Source organism: Erythrolamprus reginae, chromosome 6 (assembly GCF_031021105.1).
Source record: "Erythrolamprus reginae isolate rEryReg1 chromosome 6, rEryReg1.hap1, whole genome shotgun sequence".
Taxonomy (NCBI): domain Eukaryota; kingdom Metazoa; phylum Chordata; class Lepidosauria; order Squamata; family Dipsadidae; genus Erythrolamprus; species Erythrolamprus reginae.
In genome coordinates, this window is record NC_091955.1 from 82,991,752 (window position 1) to 83,015,755 (window position 24,004).

The 24,004-nt window shown below is 43.7% G+C and overlaps 1 protein-coding gene across 1 annotated transcript; it reads right to left on the minus strand.

Moving 5' to 3' along the window:
• Nucleotides 1-599: 599 nt before the first annotated feature.
• Nucleotides 600-23,631, minus strand: RAD52 (RAD52 homolog, DNA repair protein). The gene is made up of 12 exons (XM_070754860.1): nt 23,326-23,631; nt 20,609-20,682; nt 18,836-18,937; nt 15,119-15,212; nt 12,788-12,855; nt 11,382-11,500; nt 11,223-11,298; nt 8,828-9,012; nt 6,313-6,452; nt 5,922-5,999; nt 3,614-3,814; nt 600-738 (listed from the first exon to the last, which is right to left on the minus strand). The coding sequence occupies exons 2-12, from the start codon at nt 20,678-20,680 to the stop codon at nt 677-679; spliced, it is 1,197 nt and encodes a 398-aa protein (XP_070610961.1). The 5' UTR covers nt 20,681-20,682; nt 23,326-23,631; the 3' UTR covers nt 600-676.
• Between the last annotated feature and the right edge of the window lie 373 nt (nt 23,632-24,004).

A 24,004-nucleotide genomic window follows, 5' to 3' on the forward strand; every position in this document is an offset into this window, starting at 1 on the left:
TTCTGTCTATTTAATGCAAGCAAGCACAATTCAGAGTACACGATTTCATGAGATACTGCATTAAATTATAGTTTGCAAAATTAATTATACTGTTCTAATGACTGATTTTTGTTTGCTCAAGACTCTGTTAATGGACTAATAAATAGACACCATAAAAATTCCAAGAGTATTTCTTTCCCCCATCCCAAACATACACTTAAAAAATCATGCTTTTCTATACTTCTAAACAGTAAACTTTCCCAATGTATTTTCAAGTTGTACTTCTTTGAGGAGATGGAAATCTTAGTTTTGCTGGTTTTGTTCGTTAAAAAAGAAAAGACAATTATAATTTAAATTAAAAATGTTTTTTCCTGATCATCAAATTCATATCCAGGTGAGACCATTATAACACATTTATATTTAGAATATATTATTACTAAAATTGCTCTCTTCTAATTGGAATGAAGTTAAGAAAGTACCTTTTTTAAATTTTAAAATAGAATTACATTAACACTTGTAATATTTAATTTTTAAAACTAGAGTTGAAGTGGAATTTCAAGCCATTAGTTAAATACTGCAAAGCAATGCACTTTTTTTTCTGTAACAAAATCTAGAAAATATACTTTGGTCTGCAATTTTATTGGACTAAAATGTATTCTGAATTAAAACCCTCATGTGCTGAAGTCTTAAGTGCTTCCTACGTAGGCTCCAGTCTTCTTTTTTTCATTCCTCGGCCTTTTTGGTAGGGGCTATGTTCAGCTGAAATAAAAAGCACTCATTCAGAAAAGGACTTCCTTTTTAAAAAATATTTTTTTTGCCTAATTTCACCTAGTTTTTGTTTATCTACAATAAAATGTGTTCTGTTTCATTTATCACCACTGCATTTTAAGCGATTTTACTTTACAGTTTTACTGACTTGCATATACAGTGATCTCTCGATTATCGCGGGGGTCACGTTCCAAGACCTCCCGCGATAATCGATTTTCCGCAGTATAGTGGTGCGGAAGTAAAAACACCATCTGCGCATGCGCGCCCTTTTTCCATGGCCGCGCATGCGCAGATGGTGAAGCCGGGGAGCGATGAAAGTGCGGAAGCCGACAAAGATTGCTTTGAATGTCGGCTGCCCCCGCCCCCCCAGCGCGTCCGGCGCCCTCGCCGCTACCGCCCGCCACTCGCCCTCCTTCCCCGCCCGCCCGCCGCTGCGCCCTCCTTCCCCGCCACCCACGCAAAGGGGAAACCCCGATCTTCGGCTCCTCGCTGCTGCTGCGCTGCCGAGCAGATCAGCTGCTGGGCGGCCAAAGAAACCTTCCCTGGGTCTTCCCCACCGCCCACGCAAAGGGGAAACCCCGATCTTCGGCTCCTCGCTGCTGCCGCGCTGCCGAGTAGATCAGCTGCTGGGCGGCCGAAGAAACCTTCCCTGGGTCTTCCCCGCCACCCATGCAAAGGGGAAACCCCGATCTTCGGTTCCTCGCTGCTGCCCGCTCGCCCGCCCGCCGCTCGAGAGCAAGAGGGGGAGAGATAGAGAAAGAGAGAGAAGAAAAGAAAGAGATGAGAGAGGGAGGAAGAGAGAGTGAGAGAGGAAGAAGCAAGATAGAGAAAGAGAGAGAGAAATAAAGATGAGAAAGGAAGGAAGAGAGTGACGTCATCGGGTGGGAAAAACCGCCGTATAGCAAAAAAACCGTGGAGTATTTTTTAATTAATATTTTTTGAAAAACCGTGGTATAGCGTTTCGCGATAATCGAGACCGCGAAAATCGAGGGATCACTGTAATGCATAGGCTGGAGTCACTGGGAAATATGAAGATTTTTTTTTCTCTGGACTCTGCAGGATTTAGACATGGTTTAGATTCCCGTCCAGTTTCATGTACTGAGCTCTCCTATTTCACATACAACATGCCTCATTTTGCCGCATTTTAGCCGCTTTTCTCAGAGGAGACAATAAGTCATTTGTTCTCCCTTATTACATGCATTCGTCATACAGCCTAATTCAGTGATGGCAAATCTTTTTTGGTTCGTGTGTCGAAAGAGGTGTGGGGGGGCCAGGGCGTCCAGGGAAAAAGCGTTTTGAAATTCCCTGATATTTCCCTGACATTTCCTTGTAAGTTGTGGTTCAGTTAAGGCGCGGTTGTAGATGACGCCATACCAAATGGCTAAGCCATGGAGAAATATCGGTAGCAAATTGTTACCACAGTTATGCTCATTTTTGCTTGACTCTGCCAGGCAGTGCGATCCATTGGGTTTTTCTCCATGATTTTTCCCTGACTTTTAAACATTTTAATACAATGGTACCTCTACTTAAGAACTTAATTCGTTGTGTGACCAGGTTCTTAAGTAGAAAAGTTTGTAAGTAGAAGCAATTTTTCCCATATGAATCAATGTAAAAGTAAATAATGTGCGCAAACCCATTAGGAAAGAAATAAAAGCTCGGAATTTGGGGGGGGGGGAGGAGGAAGAGGAGGAGGAGGACAGTCGCTGCCCAGAGCGAAGGGAGTGTTTATTTTCTCTGGGCGCTGGCAGAGATTTATTCTCTCTCCAAGCGCTCAGAGAAAGGAAAATGCTTTGTTCGCTCTGGACTGCCAAAGCCGCCTTAAGCGCCACCGAAAGGCTCCTCTGGCAGCCCAGAAAAGCCCGAGATTGCCGAGATTAAAGGGGGAATGGCAGGAAACTGGCCGGGCCTTCTTGCCGCTCTCAAATTTCCTGGGAAATTTTTCTGGGCTCAGGTTCTTAAGTAGAAAATCGTTCTTAAGAAGAGGCAAAAAAATCTTGAAAACATGTTTCTTATCTTGAAACATTCTTAAGTAGAGGCACTCTTAAGTAGAGGTACCACTGTAGTTTGGTTTTTCCCCCCTAATTTATTCTGTTTTTTTCACAAATTTCCTGATATTTCCCTGATATTTCCCAAACCATCGATTTCCCTGATAATTCTGTTTTCCAGGTTTGCTGGACATTCTGGTGGGTATGCTAGCATGCGTACACATGCCCACAACCCCTTCCCTCCGCCCCCCCGCGCTGCTCCCCTCGCATGTGCACAGGCCTTTCTGAAGCCTGGTAGGCAGTGGTGGGCTCCTACCGGTGTGGTCCAGAATGCCGCACAAGTACGAACCCATTGATGATGCAATTTCCTGGCGTATCTGTGTCAGAAGAAGCCCTCCCGCTTGTCCTCGTCTTAATGCCGACCTTTATTCTTCATTAGAAGCAGAGCTGAGAAGTTCCTTCTCAGGAGACGCCGGAAAAAAATTCTCGAAAATTGCATCAGTGGGTTCCTACCGACGTGGCACTCTGGATCGCACCAGTAGGAACCCACCACTGCTGGTAGGTGAAAAAAAATGCCCAAACGGGTAAAGCAGAAGTGCATTTTTCCAAACTTCTGGTTTCTACACTGGGGGATTTTTTTGGCTCCGGGGTTTCAGGGACACTTCCCTAAGCATCCGGAGGATGAAACGGCCTTTCCCAAGGCTGAAAATCAGCTGGCCAGCGTGCGCATGCGGACTGGGGCTGAAACATGGAAAAATCTCACATGCCCTCCCATATGACTCCATGTGCCACCTGTGGCACACATGCCATAGGTTCACCATCACGGGCCTAGTTAATATAGACAAAAGTTACTTGTTTTTGCTACCTCTTTTACAGTTTACCTGGTGCGTAAGACTTGGGACTGAAGGACAGGTGCCAAGAAGGAGGTTTTATATTTGATTGCTGGTGATTTATTCTCTGTGGGGTTCGGCTGCGAGTCATCATGGTATGCTGTGCAAGAGGTGAACGTAAGCACTGGGCCGGTACCGCCGCGGTATCGTGATCAGACCCTTCCAAAGGAAAGTCCCACAGTTCTGGATCATCTGTAACCAGTCAGGTATTAAAAATAAAAACTCAACTCTTGATCGTTCCGTTATGCGCCTGATTACCAACGGCTCTGGATTGTAATGGAAGCCGTGATACTCCGGACCAAGCTCAGACATGCAAATGTTTAATTCTTGACTGTGGAGAGTCTCAGCCCTCTACCTGGTCCCACAGGTGCTTTTTCAAGAGGCAACCAGATTTTCTGCATTTTCTTTGAAGATGTTTCGCTTATGAAAAAGATTCTGGGACGAGAAGCGAAACGTCTTCAAAGAAACTTCCAGCAGACCTGGTGGGTAAATCCACAGTAACTGAATTTAAACATGCCTGGGATAAACATATATCCCAGATATATAAGATAAAATAAGTATAGTATACAGTGTCCTCTCGATTTTCGCGGGTTCGAACTTCGCGGAAAGTCTATACCACGGTTTTTCAAAAATATTAATTAAAAAATACTTTACAGTCTCCCCCCCCCCCCCCTATACCACGGTTTTTCCCGCCTGATGACGTCACATGTCATTGCCAAACTTTCATCTGCCTTTAAAAAACATTTTTTTTAATAAACTTTAATAAATAAACATGGTGAGTAATAATCTAAATGGTTGCTAAGGGAGTGGGAAATTGTAAATTTAGGAGTTAAAAGTATTAAGGGAATAGCCAAAAATAGTGTATTTACTTCCGCATCTCTACTTCATGGAAATTCGACTTTCGTGGGCGGTCTCAGAACACATCTCCGGTGAAAATCGAGGGAACACTGTATAAGGGCAGACTAGATGGACCAGGAGGTCTTTTTCTGCTGTGAATCTTAGAAACATAGAAGTCTGACGGCAGAAAAAGACCTCATGGTCCATCTAGTCTGCCCTTATACTATTTTCTGTATTTTATCTTAGGATGGATATATGTTTATCCCAGGCATGTTTAAATTCAGTTACTGTGGATTTATCTACCACGTCTGCTGGAAGTTTGTTCCAAGGATCTACTACTCTTTCAGTAAAATAATATTTTCTCACGTTGCTTTTGATCTTTCCCCCAACTAACTTCAGATTGTGTCCCCCTGTTCTTGTGTTCACTTTCCTATTAAAAACACTTCCCTCCTGGACCTTATTTAACCCTTTAACATAGTTAAATGTTTCGATCATGTCCCCCCCTTTTCCTTCTATCTTCTATGTTTCTATGAAAAACCTACAGTTGCCTCTTGAAAAAGCACCTTTGGGAGTTTAAATCTTGAGTTTTTCTAGAAAAGGGGAATGTGGGTAGCAACTTTTCACTATAAGTGGCCCCCTGGCTATTTCTTCCTTTTGCTACAGTCCTTCCCACAGTCCGCATTCAATATCAAACCAGGTGTGTTGGGGAGGACTTGCCTGAGAAAAGGCTGCACATTGTACTGTAATAATTGGTGCTGTGAATACTGTTGTGAGTGGTCCACATCACGGATTTCGAGGACCAGGAAACAGATGAGTACTGGCATCGGAGGCCAGTGTTCTTGTCACCCAAGTCTGAGAGAGTGAAGGGGAGTTGGAGACTGGGGAACCACCAGAGACTGTAGAACCCCCAATTATGGTACTGTCTGACTCAGAGGACGATGAGGACTTTGAGGATCAGGACCCCCTATTAGATGCAAGGATAAGGAGAATGAGATCTAGACATGAATATCTCACAAGAAGGGGTTCTTGGCGTTAAATAGATCTATGGGACATTTGGCCACACCTTGGCAGTATATAAGGACAGGCTGATGGGAAAGGGGATGTGGCAAACAATGTTCCCCATCATGGAGGAAGGTGCTGAGAGCTAAGAGATGATTTCTGCTTCCTCGGAATGCCTGTTAAACTCTCTGGAATGTGAGTGTAGTTAAAAACCACAGACCCATCATTAACGGAGATTTATGACTTGATCTGGCTGGCATCCTGGACTTTCCTTAGAGGAACTGGGCCGGCATGAAAGTCCTTCCGTAAACCCCTGTATTGCAGAAATTATGTTATCAAATTGTCTATGGGTTCTTTTGAAACAACGTGTGTCTGGGTCTTTACTTCTGATAATTTATTCGGACAGGAACAAACACCATGAGAAAACCATGAGTTAATCACCTTAAAGCAATCTTACACTCACCTCGAAGGAATTCTTCATCCACAACAGATTCCGGTTGTACAGAAGAGTTGCATTCCAAGGCCGGGGGAATGGACCCACCTGTATGCAGAGAACAGAATTGCTGAAAAAGTCAAACGGTTACCCATCTTTCAAAATTTGAGGGAGGGAGACAGCAGCAAGGTAAATTGGTGGTGGCCAAAGGACATATCCTTATCTTTTCCTTATCTCATTAAAGGAAAATTGGTGGCAGCTCAACGGTGCAACTCCAACTTCTCAGAAAATAACAAATTAAGAAAAGGGATTTTATTCTGTCCCTTTCCCTTCCCAGGTTCCCCTCCCCAGCACTTAAGAACTACAGTGGAGGACCAGTCATCACTGGACATATTTGCTATTGTCTTTGTACCCTCTTTACCTTGATCTTTAGTGCTGCAAGCTGAAACATCTGACAGGGTCTGCTGCTTCTCCTGCATCTGCTCTCTGAACTTCTGTTGAAGCTGCTTCTGTCGTAGCTTCCGATGGTGAGTTGCATCGTTATCCAGGGGCAGTGAGATCCTGTGATAACAGAATATAAACCAAGGGGGATTATCTCTGTGGTTCATTAATAACATTTCCTCACGTGGGCACGTTTATGGCATATTAAGAAACATAAAAACATAGAAGACTGACGACAGAAAAAGACCTCGTGGTCCATCTAGTCTGCCCTTATACTATTTCCTGTATTTTATCTTAGGATGGATCTATGTTTATCCCAGGCAAGTTTAAATTCAGTGACTGTGGATTTACCAACCACAAAATATTAAATTTTCAATTTCATGTAGTGGTGGGCTACAGTGCAATTTTGCTGCTGCACCTGTGAAGATAGCAAAATTGCACAGGTAAAACCTCGCTTAAACACGGGTGCAGCAGCAAAATTTTGCTGGTCCCGCATGAACTTACAAGCCACGGCAGTGACTGCAATTTAGCATTCCGGCTCATAGCCCATCGCTGATTCCATGATACTTTTCTTCTAATAATAGCACTTAGCAATTGCACTTAAGACTTATGCTTAACAGCCCTCTCTAAGCGCTTTCACAGAGTCAGCATATTGCCCCCAACAATCTGGGTCCTCATATTATCGACCTTAAAAGGATGGAAGACTGAGCCAACCTTGATAACTTACTTAATAATTTACTTAAGATCCAGGAATACCAGTGTAAATTCATGAGAGAGCTATTCATGCTGGATAATAAATTCTGAAAGCAGAATGTTAATACAATCAGAACGGTAATAGTGGGTTCTAAAATAGGTTGCTACCAGTTTGTGTATATGCTTGTGCGCATGCGCAGAAGTGTCCTGGGCGGATGGGTGAAGCCTCCTGCTGCCACTGCTAGTGGTTCGCAGAACTGGGCCAAACTGGGAGCAACCCAATGCCCAATGAATCAGAGGGCATCAGACTGAACAATGCTGCCATAGAATATATATGCCGCTTGGATGTGTACTTTACCAATGTTGTATCCACTTAGGAAATAGAAAACATTTGGACCAGGGGTCTCCAAACCTTGGCAACTTTAAGACTTCTGGACTTCAACTCCCAGAATTCCTTAGCCAGCAGACCCCTGATCGTTTTTCCTGACAGAATTCACAAAAGCAATCCCGCATTACTTTTTCTTTCCCTCTTGCCAGAACAAAAGTAGAATATCTGACAACACCCAGGAATTTCTTGCTGAATTAAAGTTTGGAATACAGTGGTACCTTACGAACTTAATTCGTTCCATGACCAGGTTCTTAAGTGGAAAAGTTTGTAAGTAGAAACACTTTTTCCCATAGGAATCAATGTAAAAGCAAATAATGCGTGCAAACCCATTAGGTTGTAGATGGCGCCATACCAAATGGCTAAGCCATGGAGAAATATCGGTAGCTGAGGAAGCAAATTGTTGCCACAGCTATGCTCATTTTTGCTTGACTCTGCCAGGCAGTGCGATCCATTGGTTTTTTCTCCATGATGTTTTCCTGACTTTTAAACATTTTAATACAGTGGTACCTCTACTTAAGAACTTAATTCGTTGCGTGACCATGTTCTTAAGTAGAAAAGTTTGTAAGTAGAAGCAATTTTTCCCATATGAATCAATGTAAAAGCAAATAATGCGTGCAAACCCATTAGGAAAGAAATAAAAGCTGGGAATTTGGGTGTGAGGAAGAGGAGGAGGAAGAAGACGAGGAGGAGGAGTCGCTGCCCAGAGTGAAGGGAGCGTTTCCTTTCTCTGGGCGCTGACAGGTTTATTCCGTCTCCAAGCGCCCAGAGAAAGGGAAATGCTTTGTTTGCTCTGGACTGCCAAAGCCTCCTTAAGCGCCACCGAAAGGCTCCTCTGGCAGCCCAGAAAAGCCCGAGATGGCTGGGATTAAAGGGGGAATGGCAGGAAACTGGCTGGGCCTTCTTGCCGCTCTCAAATTTCCTGGGAAAGTTTTCTGGGCTCGGGTTCTTAAGTAGAAAATGGTTCTTAAGAAGAGGCAAAAAAATCTTGAGCACCTGTTTCTTATCTTAAAACGTTCTTAAGTAAAGGCACTCTTAAGTAGAGGTACCACTGTAGGTTCCCCCCCCCCCTAATTTATTCTGGTTTTTTCACAAATTTCTTGATAATTCCCCGATATTTCCCAAACCATCGATTTCCCTGATAATTCCGTTTTCCAGGTTTGCTGGACATCCTGGTGGGTATGTTAGCATGCATACAAATGCCCACAACTCTTAAGTAGAGGCGTTCTTAGGTAGAGGTAGCACTGTACTTTTGACAGTAACTTTCTAATATCCTGATGAAAAGTCTACAATTTCAAAATATGTCCCCAGGAGAAAAACAGCCCCTTAATTATTATGAGCCGCGCAGAAGTCCTACTGGAGTTGGGCGGCATATCAACGTCACAAATAAATAAATAAATCTAATGAAGCCTCTAACCTGCTTTGGTTTTGTTCAACAGCGTTCAAAGGAGAACCCAACTTGTCAGATTTGGTTGGGGTTGGCAAGGAGAAGGACTTCTGGTCTTCGATTCCCTTTTGCAAGCAGCTGTCATATCTTGCCTTCTCGACAGTGGGATCAAAGTCCTGCCTTTTAACTTTGCTCAAATCTAAAGCCGGAGGCATCTAGCAAAAGGTTAAAATGAAAAACAGCCATTCAAGCAGAGAAACTCAGAAAATAGTAAAAGCATTTCACAGAATTTATCAGGGGGAAGCTGCCCAGGAAATAACTCCCCACCCTAGTCCAGAAGTGAAGCTACCAGGTAAACAAGTGGTATTTGATGCAGAAGTCGCATCTCCACATCACACTTTTAAATTTAGCCAATGCTGTAAACTGCACTAATGTGGCTTTATTTATCTGTTTAAAGCAAATTACAATGATTCTTAGTTCCGTGTACCCTGTAGATCAACATTGGCGTCTTTTGATTTTTATGACATTTTACTCATTAAAAACATTTATATAGACACCCATCTTATAGCAAACTCTGGGCAGATCCTAAACAAAAATTAAAAACCATTATTCAATGTAGGAGGTGCACCAGGCTGTGCCCGAGGGAGGGGTCAAGCGCATCATCAGTCTAGAGTCCTTTTGCGCCCACATGAGGTCTAAATCCAGCCATTCTTGAATTCTGTTGACTCTTATCTACCGTCAATTTACTTTGACCTCTTGTTGAGGGTGTTAGTGTGCAATCATTTGAATTGCATTGATTCCTGATTTTCTTCGTTCAGCATTAAAACCGTGTGTTTGTGTGTGTGTGTGTGTGTGTGTGTGTGTGTGTGTGTGTGTGTTTGCTGAATTTGAAAATTATATATACATGAAGGTCTTGGCATATTCGGGTTTCTTCCCGTGTAAGTTTCAGAGATTTCTGGCGACGTTTCGACAAGGTCCCACTCGTCATCTTCTGGCTGGTGCTTTTGTCCTTGTGCTAGGGCGAACACAGCGAGACCTGAGCTGCCTTCCCTCTATAAATATTGGTGGGTGGGTGTGGAGGGCTGGCTCAGCAGCTGCAAGCTGTGTTGAAACTTCCTGGTGAGTCAGTGGGGTAACACCTGGGGCTATTGATGTTTTCGCTGGCAGAGGCACTGCGGGCTGGCCCTATTTTCCAGGGCAGCCCCGTGGGCCAGATCTGAGCACTCCGCGGACCGGATCTAGCCTATGGGCCTTGAGATTGACACCCCTGCCGTATACCAACACCAACCGGAAGGAACCAGAGAAGCACGAGGAGAACCATCTTAACCCAGTGCCTCCTGCCCAATCCAGGGTACCCTGGTTGAAGGTATCAAAACCCGCTGAGGGCCAGGAAGGGCACAATGGCTGCACCGCTTTCATTCTGAGCGCTCCGAAGGCTAATGCAACCAATGTCATTTTAGTCAGTGGTGACATCCAAATTGTTTTATTACAGGTTCTGTGGGCATGGCTTGGTGGGCGTGACTTAGCGGGTGTGGCAAGGGAAGGATACTGCAAAATCTCCATTCCCATCCCACTCTGGAGCCAACCAGAGGTGGTATTTGTCGATTCTCCGAAGTACTCCAAATTTCCCCTACTGGTTCTCCAGAACCTGCTGGATTTCACCCCTGGTTTTAGTTCTGTTTTCTGGTCCGAACTCAGACTGAAAAGGATCCAGATAATCCGCTATATCCAGGGCCATTTGTAACTGTCATCCAACAACTAAAGTGATCCAATTATAGATTTTAAAAAAGTAAATAAATTATGGTTAAAGTTGTGGCAATGACAAGGGATATTGAAAGAGGAATCTTTCGACACCTTTAGAAGCGTATAGTGTAATCTTCGAAATGATCATGCAAAAATAAATACACACTTAATTAACCTTACTTTTAGGAAAATAAATAAACCAGCCAACCACAGGCTCAAGGTAATTTATCCAAAGTGTCATAAAGTAAACACACGCTTAATTAACCTTACTTTTAGGAAAACAAACAAACAAACCACAGGCTCAAGGTAATTTATCCACAGTGTCATAAAGTAGAAAACAATATACAGTACTCTAAAGTCCACATAAAAATTACATGAAGGCACATGTGTTTTTGTGCAGGTTACAGAATCTTATTCAAAATAAGGCAAAAAAATTACTTGTTTTATAATTCTTAGAATGATGATATAATACTTTTGGTTTAGTTCTGAATAATAACGAACAAAAGAGAGAACATTTCTAGTAGAAAAAAGCCAAATGGTGAAATCTAGTGATTGTGAAAAAGAATAAATGACGCAAGTTACTATTCATTTTACAATTTGGGCTCACTCCACAATTTGGCATTTTTACTTTCTGTGAAACCTGCTCTCCCCTCCCTCCCCCCCACTCCCCCACCCCACATACCTGATGGGGAAGCTTATTCACTGAGCGCAAGTAGTCCTTATCCAAAATACAGTTCCCAAGAGCATTACCAAAGCACCTGAAGAGACAGATGGCTGCTTCTTAAAACATAATTCTCTATTTCACAACAAAAAAAATATTGTATGCCTCGGTTACTCTTACCTCATTGCCCTCTTCAATCCATCTGTGACAGCCTCTTTCCTTGCTTTTTCAAGGGACAAGGCCTTAGATTTCAAGCCTTCGCTTACTCCATAGCCAACATCTTCATGGTAAGCTCCATCCTGCAATATGGGTAGGTTATGCTACCTTCCCCCTTACTATAATTACCTTCACAATTCCTTTCTTTTTTAAGGAAAAAAAAATGAACGGATGACTGAAGTGAATTAAGTTTTTCTGGAATCTACAAGGATTTGGCTACTTAATCTGCAGTATCCCACCACTTCAACCCAGAATATCTCCGGGACCGCCTTCTGCCGCACGAATCCCAGCGACCAGTTAGGACCCACAGAGTTGGCCTTCTCCGGGTCCCGTCGACTAAACAATGTCATTTGGCGGGACCCAGGGGAAGAGCCTTCTCTGTGGCGGCCCCGACCCTATGGAACCAACTCCCTCCAGATATCAGAGTTGCCCCCACCCTCCTTGCCTTTCGTAAGCTTCTTAAAAACCCACATCTGTCGTCAGGCATGGGGGAATTGAAATATTCCCTTCCCCTAGGCTTATAAAATTTAAGTATGGTATGACTGTATGTATGACTGATCTGTTAAATTGGGGTTTTTAGATTTTTTAATATTAGATTTGTTTACGTTGTCTTTTTAGTGTTGTTAGCCGCCCCGAGTCTGTGGAGAGGGACAGCATACAAATCTAATAAATAAATAAATAAATAAATTTTAAGAACATAAGAAGAGCCCTGCTCAATCGGGCCAAAGCCCCTTGAATCCAGCATTCTGTGTCGCACAGTGGCCCATCAATTGTCCATGGGGGTTTTGAGCAGAAAGAGAAGGGAAAACCCTCCCTTTCCCTTGACCCCCAACAAATGGAACCCAAGGGAATTTTAATTCTTCAAGGCAAGTGTATCTTTGGCCTATAACAAGGGAGAAAATATGTGAAATAACTTCTTCAGCATTAAATAATCCCTTTCAACCAGTAATAGAACTGACAATAGTAACAGTTTTATATAACAACAGGGTCTCTGCACCTGACTATAAATAGAACCTTCAAGAGTTTTTATGGTGCACATTTGGGTATAATTTAACTCAGCGGTCGCCAACCTTTCTGTTTTGGCGGCCCAGCAAGGAGGAGGGATGGTTCCATTCAAATGGCAGGTGGACGCACTGTTGTGCACAGCTAATGTGCGCCACTCTCACAAACCGAGCTGCACATGGAAGCATGAGCATGTTGCTGCTTGAGCAAGTGGAGATGCATGCATACGCTCACCCACTGTTTGTATGGCCCAGTTCCGAACAGGCAGTGGTAGTAGCCCATGGTCCGGGTTTGAGAACCTCTGATTTAACTGTCTGTCCCTAAAAAACCTACCTCATTAGAATACCCACCCACATATCCATGCTTACCTTAAGCTGAATTTTCACAAAGGCACAAACACCCACATAGAATTTGCCATTATTTAGGTCAACAAAATCTGCGAGAGGAGGAAGAAAAAAGTTACACTAATGACTAAGGCAAGAGGCAGTAACAGAAATATATAAAAATGCATGAGTTGGGGGGGGGATTTAAAGAACCTATGGTAGCTTTTATTTTTGAAAAGAAAACTAAGGCTAAACATAGTATAAATTCTATAAAGAGGAAGCAAGAAAACACGCTTAAAACTAAAATTAAATTCAGTGGTGTTTGGTATTTTTTGGAGTATAAGATGCCCAGGAGTATAAGACACTGTTGTGGTTAGCTCTGGCCCAGCTCCTGCCCCAAGGAATGTGCAGGTGGATGTGGGGGGAGACATCCACATGCCGCAGGCCTGTTTTGCTCCCGATGGAATCTGCCGATGAAGCCTCCGCTGACCAAGGAAGCATGAGTGACAGGGAAGAGGGGAGTTTGGCAGACAGCCCAGGAGGAGATCAATCATCTGTATCATCCTTGGATTCTGAACAAGAATTAATGACACATCCACGCATGCGTAGAGTGATGCATAGGAGACAACAACTGAAGGATTATTACAAGAGAAAATGAGGCCACCTGTGGTTGGGTGGGGCTCCAGTAATTAGGGCTGCTGCTATAATTAGCAGCATGTGGGTTTGGCCGTTGTGGAAGAATATCTGATCGCAGTTCTTCAGGAATCCTGTGTTGCTGTTTTCTGGACTTGGTTGATTTTTCACGCCTTTGAAACCAAAGCAGAGCAACGTGTGTGTCTTAATGACTGCTTAAGGGAAATTGTACAGACTACCCGGTTGTTTTGGGACGAGTGCTCTTTGCAATACAAAAAAAGTGCTTAGTTTATTTTGAATTTTGTGATAAAGAACATTGTTTTGAATTTTCAAACGTGTGTGTGTCTGCAATTTGTACCCTTGAATTTTCGGGAGGCTGCTACCAGAGAGCCCGGCAGAACAAGACACATGGGGGGAATTCTGCCTACCAGGTATGAATCTGGCTAGTGTCCTCAATTTGGTCAGCTTCAGTGCATTCGTTTGCTATTTTTGAGCACGCACATGCACTTTTAAACTCCTGGTTGGGATAAAAAACATCTTCTAAAGCAGAACTGATATCGGAGAGAGAAGCAATGGGAAAAGCGCAAAAGATCATTTCACTCTCTAGCGCCTCATTGGGGCTGAAAAAAAGCTTCGAAAAAGCTGCATTTGGAGTATAAGACCCACCCAAATTTTCAGCCTCTTTTGGGGTGGGAGGAAGTACATCTTATACTCTGAAAAATACAGCAAGTCTAAGTGCTATTGCTATTTTATATTCAAACGAACTCAAAGAATTCTTGGCCACCTCCTACTTCAAGGACTCAAGTTGCCTAGGGAAGAGAGGCAATTCCCTAATTCCTCATTCCTACAATGGATAGAAGAGCATGATAGAAGATACACCAGGGACATCTGGGAAATAAGCAAAACTGCTTCCTGACTTTCTTTACATGAAATCTATTACCACTTAATTGAAAAAGCTTCCATGAGCAGAGCGGTATTGCAAAACTCCCAGCCTTTTCTTTTACCTTTCATTAGAGTCGCCTTTTGTTCTGCCGGTGTGTTTCAACTGCCCATAATTAAAGGGTAATTAGTCCAGGAAGACACACACCACACGATAAAAGGAAAACCCAAAAGTTTTTATAAACAGAAAAACAGAAACAGATCCCTTTTTAAATGTCAAAGGGATTTTCTGGTACACACAAGGCACAGGTTAAATGCAATCCAATTGCTCACCCAATAACCGGGAAATTGAGTCCAATTCTAAAGTCCAGAGAGTCCACACACAATCTTGAACAGCACAAAAACCACGATCTTGATGAAACAATCAGATAAACTGCCACAAGGCTAAACCAGCACGCTGTTCTTTTTATCTGTAGCACTAATTACAGCAGCCCCACCCAACCACAGGTGGCCTCATTTTCTTTTGTAATAATCCTTCAGTTGTTGGTCTCCCATACATCACTCTACGCATGCGTGGATGTGTCATTAATTCTTGTTCAGAATCCAAGGATGATTCAGATTATTGATCTCCTCCTGGGCTGTCTGCCAAACTCCCCTCTTCCCTGTCACTCACGCTTCCTTGGTCAGAGGAGGCTTCGTCGTCAGATTCCATCGGGAGCAAAACAGGCCTGCGGCATGTGGATGTTTTCCTCACATCCACCTGCACATTCCTTGGGGCAGGAGCTGGGCCAGAGTTAACAACACCTTTAGGGTGGGAATATTTTTCTCACATTTTCAACCGAAACTAGTTTTTATTGGACTCACCAACGTTCTGCTGAGTGACAGAATGAGCCCAGCCGTTATATCCAAACATTTCATTGGCCAGGCTGATGACTCTGTGTCCCTCTATGTAGCAAACCTGAGAGCAGAAAGAAAAGAAATACGTTTTGCTGCAGCCCATCAAAGATCCATTTTTATTTCCTATTCAAGAAGGATCTGTAGCTATATAATTTACCGTACTTTTCGGAGTATAAGATACAATAACAATAGCTTTTAGACTTGTATACTGCTTCATAATGCTTTTACAACCCTCTCTAATCGGTTTGCAGAATCAGCAATTGCCCCCAATAATCCGGATCCTCATTTTACCCATCTCGGAAGGATGGAAGGCTGAGTCAACCTTGAGCCGGTAGTGAGATTTGATCTGCTGAACTACAGCTAGCATTAGCTGACATAGCCTGCAGTGCTGCACTCTAACCACTGTGCCACCCTGGCCCCCCAAAAAGTGGGTGGAAATGTCTGTGCATCTTATACAGTAAATGTTGCTAAAGCCCTGCCCATCCACCTGCCCCCCCCCCTTCAGCCTCTGTCTCCCAGCAATTTTATCCTCTTGCAGCAAACAGCGGGGTCAGCTTCAGCATTCAATCATTCATTCATTCTCTGCTTCAATCATTTTCTCATTTCTCTTTTTTCTCCCTTTTTCTATCATTTTTTTCTCTCTCTACCTTCCACTCTCCCCCCTCTTGCTCTCTCTCTCTTTCTCCCTCTCCCTCTCTCTGAGAATGCCTGCCCCCACCTCTCCTGCAGCCCCCTCGTTGATAGCTGGGACGAAAGTGCTCTCAGCTAAGGGACTGTGAGAGGGGCGAGGCAGGCATTCTCAAAGCGCTCAGAGCGGCTACCGGCCGAATGAGGAGGATGAGAAGCCGTAGCCGCCAGCGCTGCTGCAGGAGGACCCATGTCCGAAGAAAGCCGGTGAGAGGGGTGGATTGGGCAGGCGGGCGGTAGCGGCGAGGGGGCCGGAGGCGCTGGGGGGGCGGGGGCAGCCGACATTCAAAGCAATCTTTGCCGGCCTCCGCACTTTCGTCGCTCCCTGCCCTAATTTCAAGCCCGGCTTCTTGCGCTGCCTTGAAAAAGGATGCGTGGGGGTAGTTTTTGGCTGTCCATAGCCAAAAATGGGGTTTTTACATCCGCACTGCTATTTCGCGGAAAATCGACTTTCGCGGGAGGTCTTGGAACGTAACCCCCGTGAAAATCGAGGGAACACTGTATCAGCTGTTCCAAGCAGCTGGGATCGCTGCCACCCATCGTCGCCACCCATCGCCACTGTCACCCATCATTGCCTCCGCGCGGCTCATTTTCGGCCTCTGTGCATCCTGTTTTCTGCCTCTGCATGTCACATTTTCGACCTCCGTGTGTCCCATTTTTGGCCCGTTCCAATGGCGGGGAGAGGTGGCAGCGGCAGGAAATGGATGGGACGCATGGAGGCCAAAAAAATGGGGCACGCAGAGACCGAAAACAGGATACACAGAGGCCAAAAATGGGGCACACGTTTGTGTTGATAGATGCCAGAGGCAATGGGTGGTGATGGTGCCAGTGGGCAGCAGCAATCCACGCAGCCTGGAACAGCTGATAGGAGATATTCTGGGAGGCAGATCCACCCGCCAATCAGCTGCTCGTGCTAAATCAGACTGTGCTGAAGTTGACTGTTTGGTGCAAGGAGGCAAATTGCTGGGAAGCAGAGGCAGATTTTTTCCCCTTGTTTTCCTTCCCAAAAATCTAGGTGCGTCCTAGCAGACCTGAGAAAGGGGTGGCCCGCAGGCCGCATCCGGCCCACCCGCTGTCTGTGACTGGCCCGCCCGCTATCTGTGACCGGTTCGCCAGAGGTCAGGGTCCGCTCCAGTGCGAGGTAGAAAGAGTTCACTGCGTCTGCCGGGACTCCTCCGGTTCCTGCTTTCCTCATGATTCATCAGGAAAGCAGGAACCGGAAGAGTCCCGGCAGGCGCGGTGATCTCTTTCATCCTTGCACTGGAGCAGACCCGACCTTCTACCGACAGCGGCCGAGCACAGAAACCACGCAAACACTCCAGCGCAGAGACTGTGGTTCACTGTGTTGCCATAAAGCAAACAATTAGGGATCTGTAGAGTGGGTCTGGGTGTTTAGGTCAGGCCAGGGTCTGGGTCTTTAGAGTGGTCAGCGCCGAAAAAATTCCCTAACAGTATGAGTTAATTATATTAGTCCGGCCCTCTAAAACCATCCCAATTTCTCATGCAAAATTAATTGTCCAGAGCATCTTATAGTCCAAAAAAATATGGAAGTTTCTAAGTGACATAACACAGCGAAAACCATAAAGAAGCAGGTAACAAAATACATTTTAACAGGGCTTATTTTTTATGTTTACCAACTTGGAGACGGACACTGTTTCCACATAAATAGCTCTCTACATAAGAGCTATGTATAAATATTAAAGTGATCGAGTGGACTCTATTTCAGGAGTAAAAACTGGTAATATCTTTGTAAAATCTAGGCCACAGTGTGGGATGGGATATGTAGGGAACAAGGGTGGGATTGGGCATTATATGCGTCATACCCCTTTAAATATAGGAAAAGTTGTTAAAGATTCAGTGTCACAGAATAAGAGATCCTTTGTACAACTAGTTTGGCAATACAGTGTTGTGGTTAGCTCTGGCCCAGCTCCTGCCCCAAGGACTGTGGATGTGGGGGAGACATCCACATGCTGGCCTGTTTTGCCCCTGGTGGAATCTGCTGATGAAGGCTCCTCTGACCAAGAAGACATGAGTGACAGGGAGGAGGAGAGTGTGGCAGACAGCTCAGAAGGAGATCAATTATCTAGCTCCTCCTTGGATTCAGAACAAGAGTTAATGATACAGCCAGGCATGCGGAGAGCGATGCATAGGCAGCAACAACTGAGAGATTATTATCAAAGAAAATGAGGCCACCTGTGGTTGGGTGGGGCTGTGGTAATTAGTGAGGCTGCTATAAAGAGCAGCCTGTGGGTTTGGCCATTGTGGAGGATTATCTGATCGTTGTGTTTCGTGACTGCTTTACTGACTTGGACCTTTTGTGTGCTGATTTTCCCCCGCTTTGAAACTAAACCAGAGCAAAGTGTGTTTCACTTGGTGAAAAAAGGACTGTGAATTGCCTCACAGCTGCAAGCTAAGTATCTCAGAACTGATAAGGGACTTGTACAAATTACCAGTTTGTTTGGAGACGAGTGCTCTTTGCTATACAAAAAGAGGGCTTAGTTTAAGTGAATTTTCATTATAAAGAACATTGTTTTGAATTTTCAAACATGTGTGTCTGAAATTTGTACCTGTGAATTTTTGGGAGGAGTCTACCAGAGAGCCCGACAGAACATACAGTCAGTCCTGGAGTTACAACAGTTTGCTTAGTGACCGTTCAAAGTTACAATGGCACTGAAAAAAGTGACTGACCTAACAGGATGGCAACAACGTGACCAACATGGCTCTGTTAATAAATCGAACCTTAGATGAGAGAATTGGACTGGAATCTGGTTTATTTCCCAGATGCTATTTGGGGCACTGACACGAAGTGCTATTGCTAGTACCGATTTTCAACAATCTGGTCTGATGATGCTAGCTGTTGACAGTTATATAGTACATGTTTTTTTTTTAAAGTGTTAAAGCATCTTAATATGCTACTGCAAGCCTGCAAGGGTCCCATCTCTGGGGTTGAAAGGATGCTTTTCAATATAAAGTAAATCTCTAATCTCTAATTTGTACCTTCTGTCCTCCTCCGGCTTGTCGGCTACTGATGTATTCCGGGCCCAGCCTCTGCCGCAAAGCAGCCTGAACAGCCTGATACTCAGCTGCTGTGTATTGGCACTTCACAAACACACACACACAAAAATCAACAGATTAAAATACCTTTCTGTCTTCCTGCCTCTTCTGGTTGTTTCCATTTCAAGATTTAATTTGCTCGCACTTAGTCTTTGTCAAGATGGAAGAATAAACTGCACTGTTTATTTATAGTCATAAATTATAAAATGATAAAAATAACGTTTTTATAGAATTCACTCCTGAACTCTCACTATCTTAATTCAAATTGAAGAGATAATTGCATCAGCATATTGCCTAGTAATCCTCACCAAGAAGCAACTTATGAATTCATCCCCCACCACCAAAGCAAAGAAGCCATCAAACTGCAAAATTGTACAAAGACTTCTTTGTAAAATAGTCTCAATAATACCCGACCTGTACTTTTTTTTGCATAGATACAAAGTACATTGGAATTATTTCAGAAAGACTGATTAACACCAACCTGATTTTCATCCTGTTGCTATTAAAAATTCTAAATAGGTTTGCTACAGATTTTTTACGATCAGTGGTGGGGTTCAATTTTTTTTACTACCGGTTCTGTGGGCGTGACTTGGTGGGCATGGCTTGATTGGTGGACATGGCAGGGGAAGAATACTATATCTCCATCTCCAATCTCCATTCCAACCCCACGCTGCTCACAGTCACTCATGCCCTCATCACCTCGAGGTTCGATTACTGCAACGCTCTCTACATGGGGCTGCCTTTGAAAAGTGTTCGATAACTTCGGATCGTGCAGAATGCAGCCGCAAGAGCCATCGTGGGGCTTCCTAGATTCGCCCACGTTTCTGCCACACTCCATGGCCTGCACTGGCTGCCGATCGGTTTCCGGTCACAATTCAAAGCGTTGGTCATGACCTTTAAAGCCCTACATGGCATTGGGCCAGAATACATCCGGAACCGCCTTCTACCGCATGAATCCCAGCGGCCGATAAGGTCTCACAGAGGTGGCCTTCTCCGGGTCCTGCCAACCAAACAATGTTGTTTGGCGGGCCCCAGGGGAAGAGCCTTCTCTGTGGCGGCCCTGGCCCTCTGGAACCAACTCCCCCCAGAGATTAGAACGGCCCCCACCCTCCTTGTCTTTCGCAAATTACTTAAGACCCACCTTTGTCGCCAGGCATGGGGGAGTTAAGTTATCCTTTCCCCCTAGGCTATTACAAGTTATGCATGGTATGCTTGTGTGTATGTTTGGTTTTTTATAATAAGGTTTTTTTAGTTGTTTTTATTAATGGGATTGTTCATGTTGTTTTACTACTGTGGTTAGCCGCCCCGAGTCTGCGGAGGGGCGGCATACAAATCCAATAAATAATAATAATAGTAATAATAATAGTAATAATAATAGTAATAGTAATAATAATAATAATAATAATAATAATAATAATAATAATAATAATAAAAAAATCCCCATTTCCTCCAGTTGGGACTCGGCAGGCAGAGAATAGATGGGGGCGGGGCCAGCCAGATGTGGTATTTACCGGTTCTCTGAACTATTCAAAATTTCCACTACCAGTTCTTTAGAACTGGTCAGAACCTACTGAAACCCACCTCTGATTACGCTGAAGTAGAAACCATATTCTTATTTTTAATAAATGTTGCACAATGCCTGAGAATCTCACATAGCTGCAGCGAGATGAGCAGCAAACTAACTAATTAAGTAACTAAAACCAATTATATACTGACCTGTCCAAACCATGTATTGGGTGTGTCACTGGCGTTGCCATTTCCATCTCTTGCCATGTCTACCCTGGACATCCCTCCAAAAAAATATGTAAAATATTGTTTATTGGCCAATAGATATGTGATTGGACACACAAGGAATTTGTCTCTGGTGCATAAGCTCTCAGTGTACATACAAACAACAAAATAATAGTTCATCATAAGTCATAGGATACAATCATGAATTGTAAAATACAAGCAGCAAGTGATAAATCATAAGATACCAATAGGATAAGGTAAGTTCCATTAATACATTTGAACCAATATTAACCCCAAATATTGCAACAAATTAATGTGAAGATATTTCTTCAGAATTAGCAGAGCAGAACATCTGCAGATTTTGTTTTTTTCTCCCAGAACTTGACTTTTCCTAATAAATGCAAAAAATAGCATTTTATTTCAGTAAGAAAATATAATGCACCTGAAACTAAGAATAGCTTTCCCCATATTCTATGGTACTAAGACTCCTTGACCATTCTCATGACTGAGATGAAAGGGAGGGTGTTTTCCTCATTATAAAAATTTATGCAAATATACATGCATCAATTAATTTCCATTAAACCAAAGCAATACATATTTCAGAAAGGAGCAGATTTGTCTATTTCAACCTAAATCTGAACAGAATTACTCTGCAACAAATGCTGAGAGAAAGACCGCCTAAGCATAACAATCTGGCATTACTGAGTATTTGCACTACATCTGCCATAAATTCTGATAGGCACAGCCTGTCAGAAGTTAAAAAGCTTTGAAAAGCACTAAGTTGCTTACTCTGAAATACATGAAAATGTCATTTTGGTTCTACATGCATACCATACATTTCTCCATCATACATACATATGTATACATATGCATACACATACACACACACATATATATATATATAAAGTGCATACATACATACATACATACATGAACAAAACGTGATCTGAGCTACCTTCCTTCTATAATTACTGATGGGTGTGAAGTGCTGGCTTGAGACTTCCTGGTTATTTGGTGTGGTAACACCTTGAGTAATTGATGCAATTGATGTATGCAGATTAGTTGATGTTTGCGGATTAGGGGTGATATCCTGAGTAGTTGTGGCAGTTGGAGCCTGTAGACTACTAGACAGCTGTTTTGTAATGTATGTCTGTGGTGTAACATCCTGGGTTTTGGTTTGGCTGCGAGTTTGTTTGTTTCGTTCATTCATTCATTCATTCAATTTTTATGCCGTCCTTCTCCTTAGACTCAGGGCAGCTTACAACATGTTAGCAATAGCACTTTTGAACAGAGCCAGCATATTGCCCCCACAATTTGGTTTATGGTCTGGTCATGTGTTTATAGTGTGTGTGTCAGTTTGCTTTGTGTGCGTGTCGGAGGGGGGTGCAGCAGTTGGAGGCGCTGTTGTGGTTTGGTTTCTGGGTGGTGGTTGTATTTTGTCTGTAAGTTGGTGTGGGTTTGGGTCTGGTGAAGGTGATTGGTGGTGGCATCCTGTGTTGTTCTGGGTCTGGAGTCAGTTTTCGTGGCTGGGATACATTTATTGATAAGGGCTAGTTTCCAGATGTCTGGTAGGCAGGAGGTATCGCCACATGTTCCAAAACTGAACACTCCAACAAAAGAATAATCATGAAAGCCATTGAAATAGAGAAACACCCCCACAATATGAATAAACATGATGATATCTCCCATCTACCAGACATCTGAAACTAGCCCTTATCAACAAACAGTCTCAAAATGGGTGAACAGTGCAGTCAGGCAGTAGGGAAAGCATGTAGAACGCTTGGCTGCATAGCTAGAGGTATAGCAAGCAGGAAGAGGGAGATTGCGATCCCACTGTATAGAGTGCTTGTGAGACCACATTTGGAATACTGTGTTCAGTTCTGGAGACCTCACCTACAAAAAGATATTGATAAAATTGAACACGTCCAAAGACGGGCGACAAAAATGGTGGAAGGTCTTAAACATAAAACTTATCAGGAAAGACTTCATGAACTCAATCTGTATAGTCTGGAGGACAGAAGGAAAAGGGGGGGACATGATCGAAACATTTAAATATGTTAAAGGGTTAAATAAGGTTGAGGAGAGAAGTGTTTTTAATAGGAAAGTGAACACAAGAACAAGGGGGCACAATCTGAGGTTATTATTATTATTATTATTATTATTAATTATTTATGAGATTTGTATGCCGCCCCTCTCCGAAGACTCAGGACAGCATACAAATTACCGACTCGGGGCGGCATACAAATTGCAGGTTAGTTGGGGGGAAAATCAGAAGCAACATGATAAAATATTATTTGACTGAAAGAGTAATAGATGCTTGGAACAAACTTCCAGCAGACATGGTTGGTAAATCCACAGTCACTGAATTTAAACATGCCTGGGATAAACATATATCCATCCTAAGATAAAATACAGGAAATAGTGTAAGGGCAGACTAGATGAACTATGAGGTCTTTTTCTGCCCTCAATCTTCTATGTTTCTATCCCAGCCACAAAAATTGACAAAATTAGAAAAGGAGGTAGCACAAGATCAATGATGTACTGTACAGTATACCAAAACAAAACAGATAAACAATTAAGAATTTTGAATGAGAATTTGGCAATTGATATTGTATTATATTGTATTCTAATTTGAAGGTATGTGAATTTGTATTTCTGTAAGGTGTGGAGGGAAAAAATAAAACATTTATACCCAAACATACCTGAAAATAGGATTATTTGGAATGCAAAGGGACCGAAGAAACTTGGAATGAGGCTGTCACGCAGCTCTGACGGAGAGGGACAACCGTTGAGCCCTTTTTTGCCCTCCGTACAAGGCAAAGGGCACCACCCCGTCCCGGAGCAAAGATAACGAAGCCCGAAGCCACCAAAGAGCCGCCTTGGTTGGACTCCCCTTAAGATTAAAAAAAAAAGGCAGGCGAACTTCCCGCTCGGGCCGACTGCGCTTGCGCTGGACCGCCTCTCGCGCTCTGGGAGGGGAGGGGGCGGAGACTGGAAGGACTGGCATAGGCTCCAGAGGTAAGCAAAGTTGGCTCTTCGATGACATATGGACTTCAACTCCCAGAATTCCTCAGCCAGCATGATCAGCTCAGGAATTCTGGGAGTTGAAGTCCACAAGTCATCGAAGAGCCACAACTTTGCCTTACCCCCTGGCATAGACTGACATGTCTGGGTGCCCCCCACCAGGCATTCTCGGAGAAGGCGGGAGAAAGTTTCGGGGAGCAAGCTTCTATTGGTTTAAAAAAAAAGGTGAGAGGGGGGAAAAGGGAGGGTGAAGGCTCTCATGATTGGCAGGAAAGGGGTGGGTGGGCCGTATGAAGCGCTACGCCGAGGTGAGTCAACGTAACGGGAAAAAGAGGAGGGGAGGTCAGGGCGTGGGCT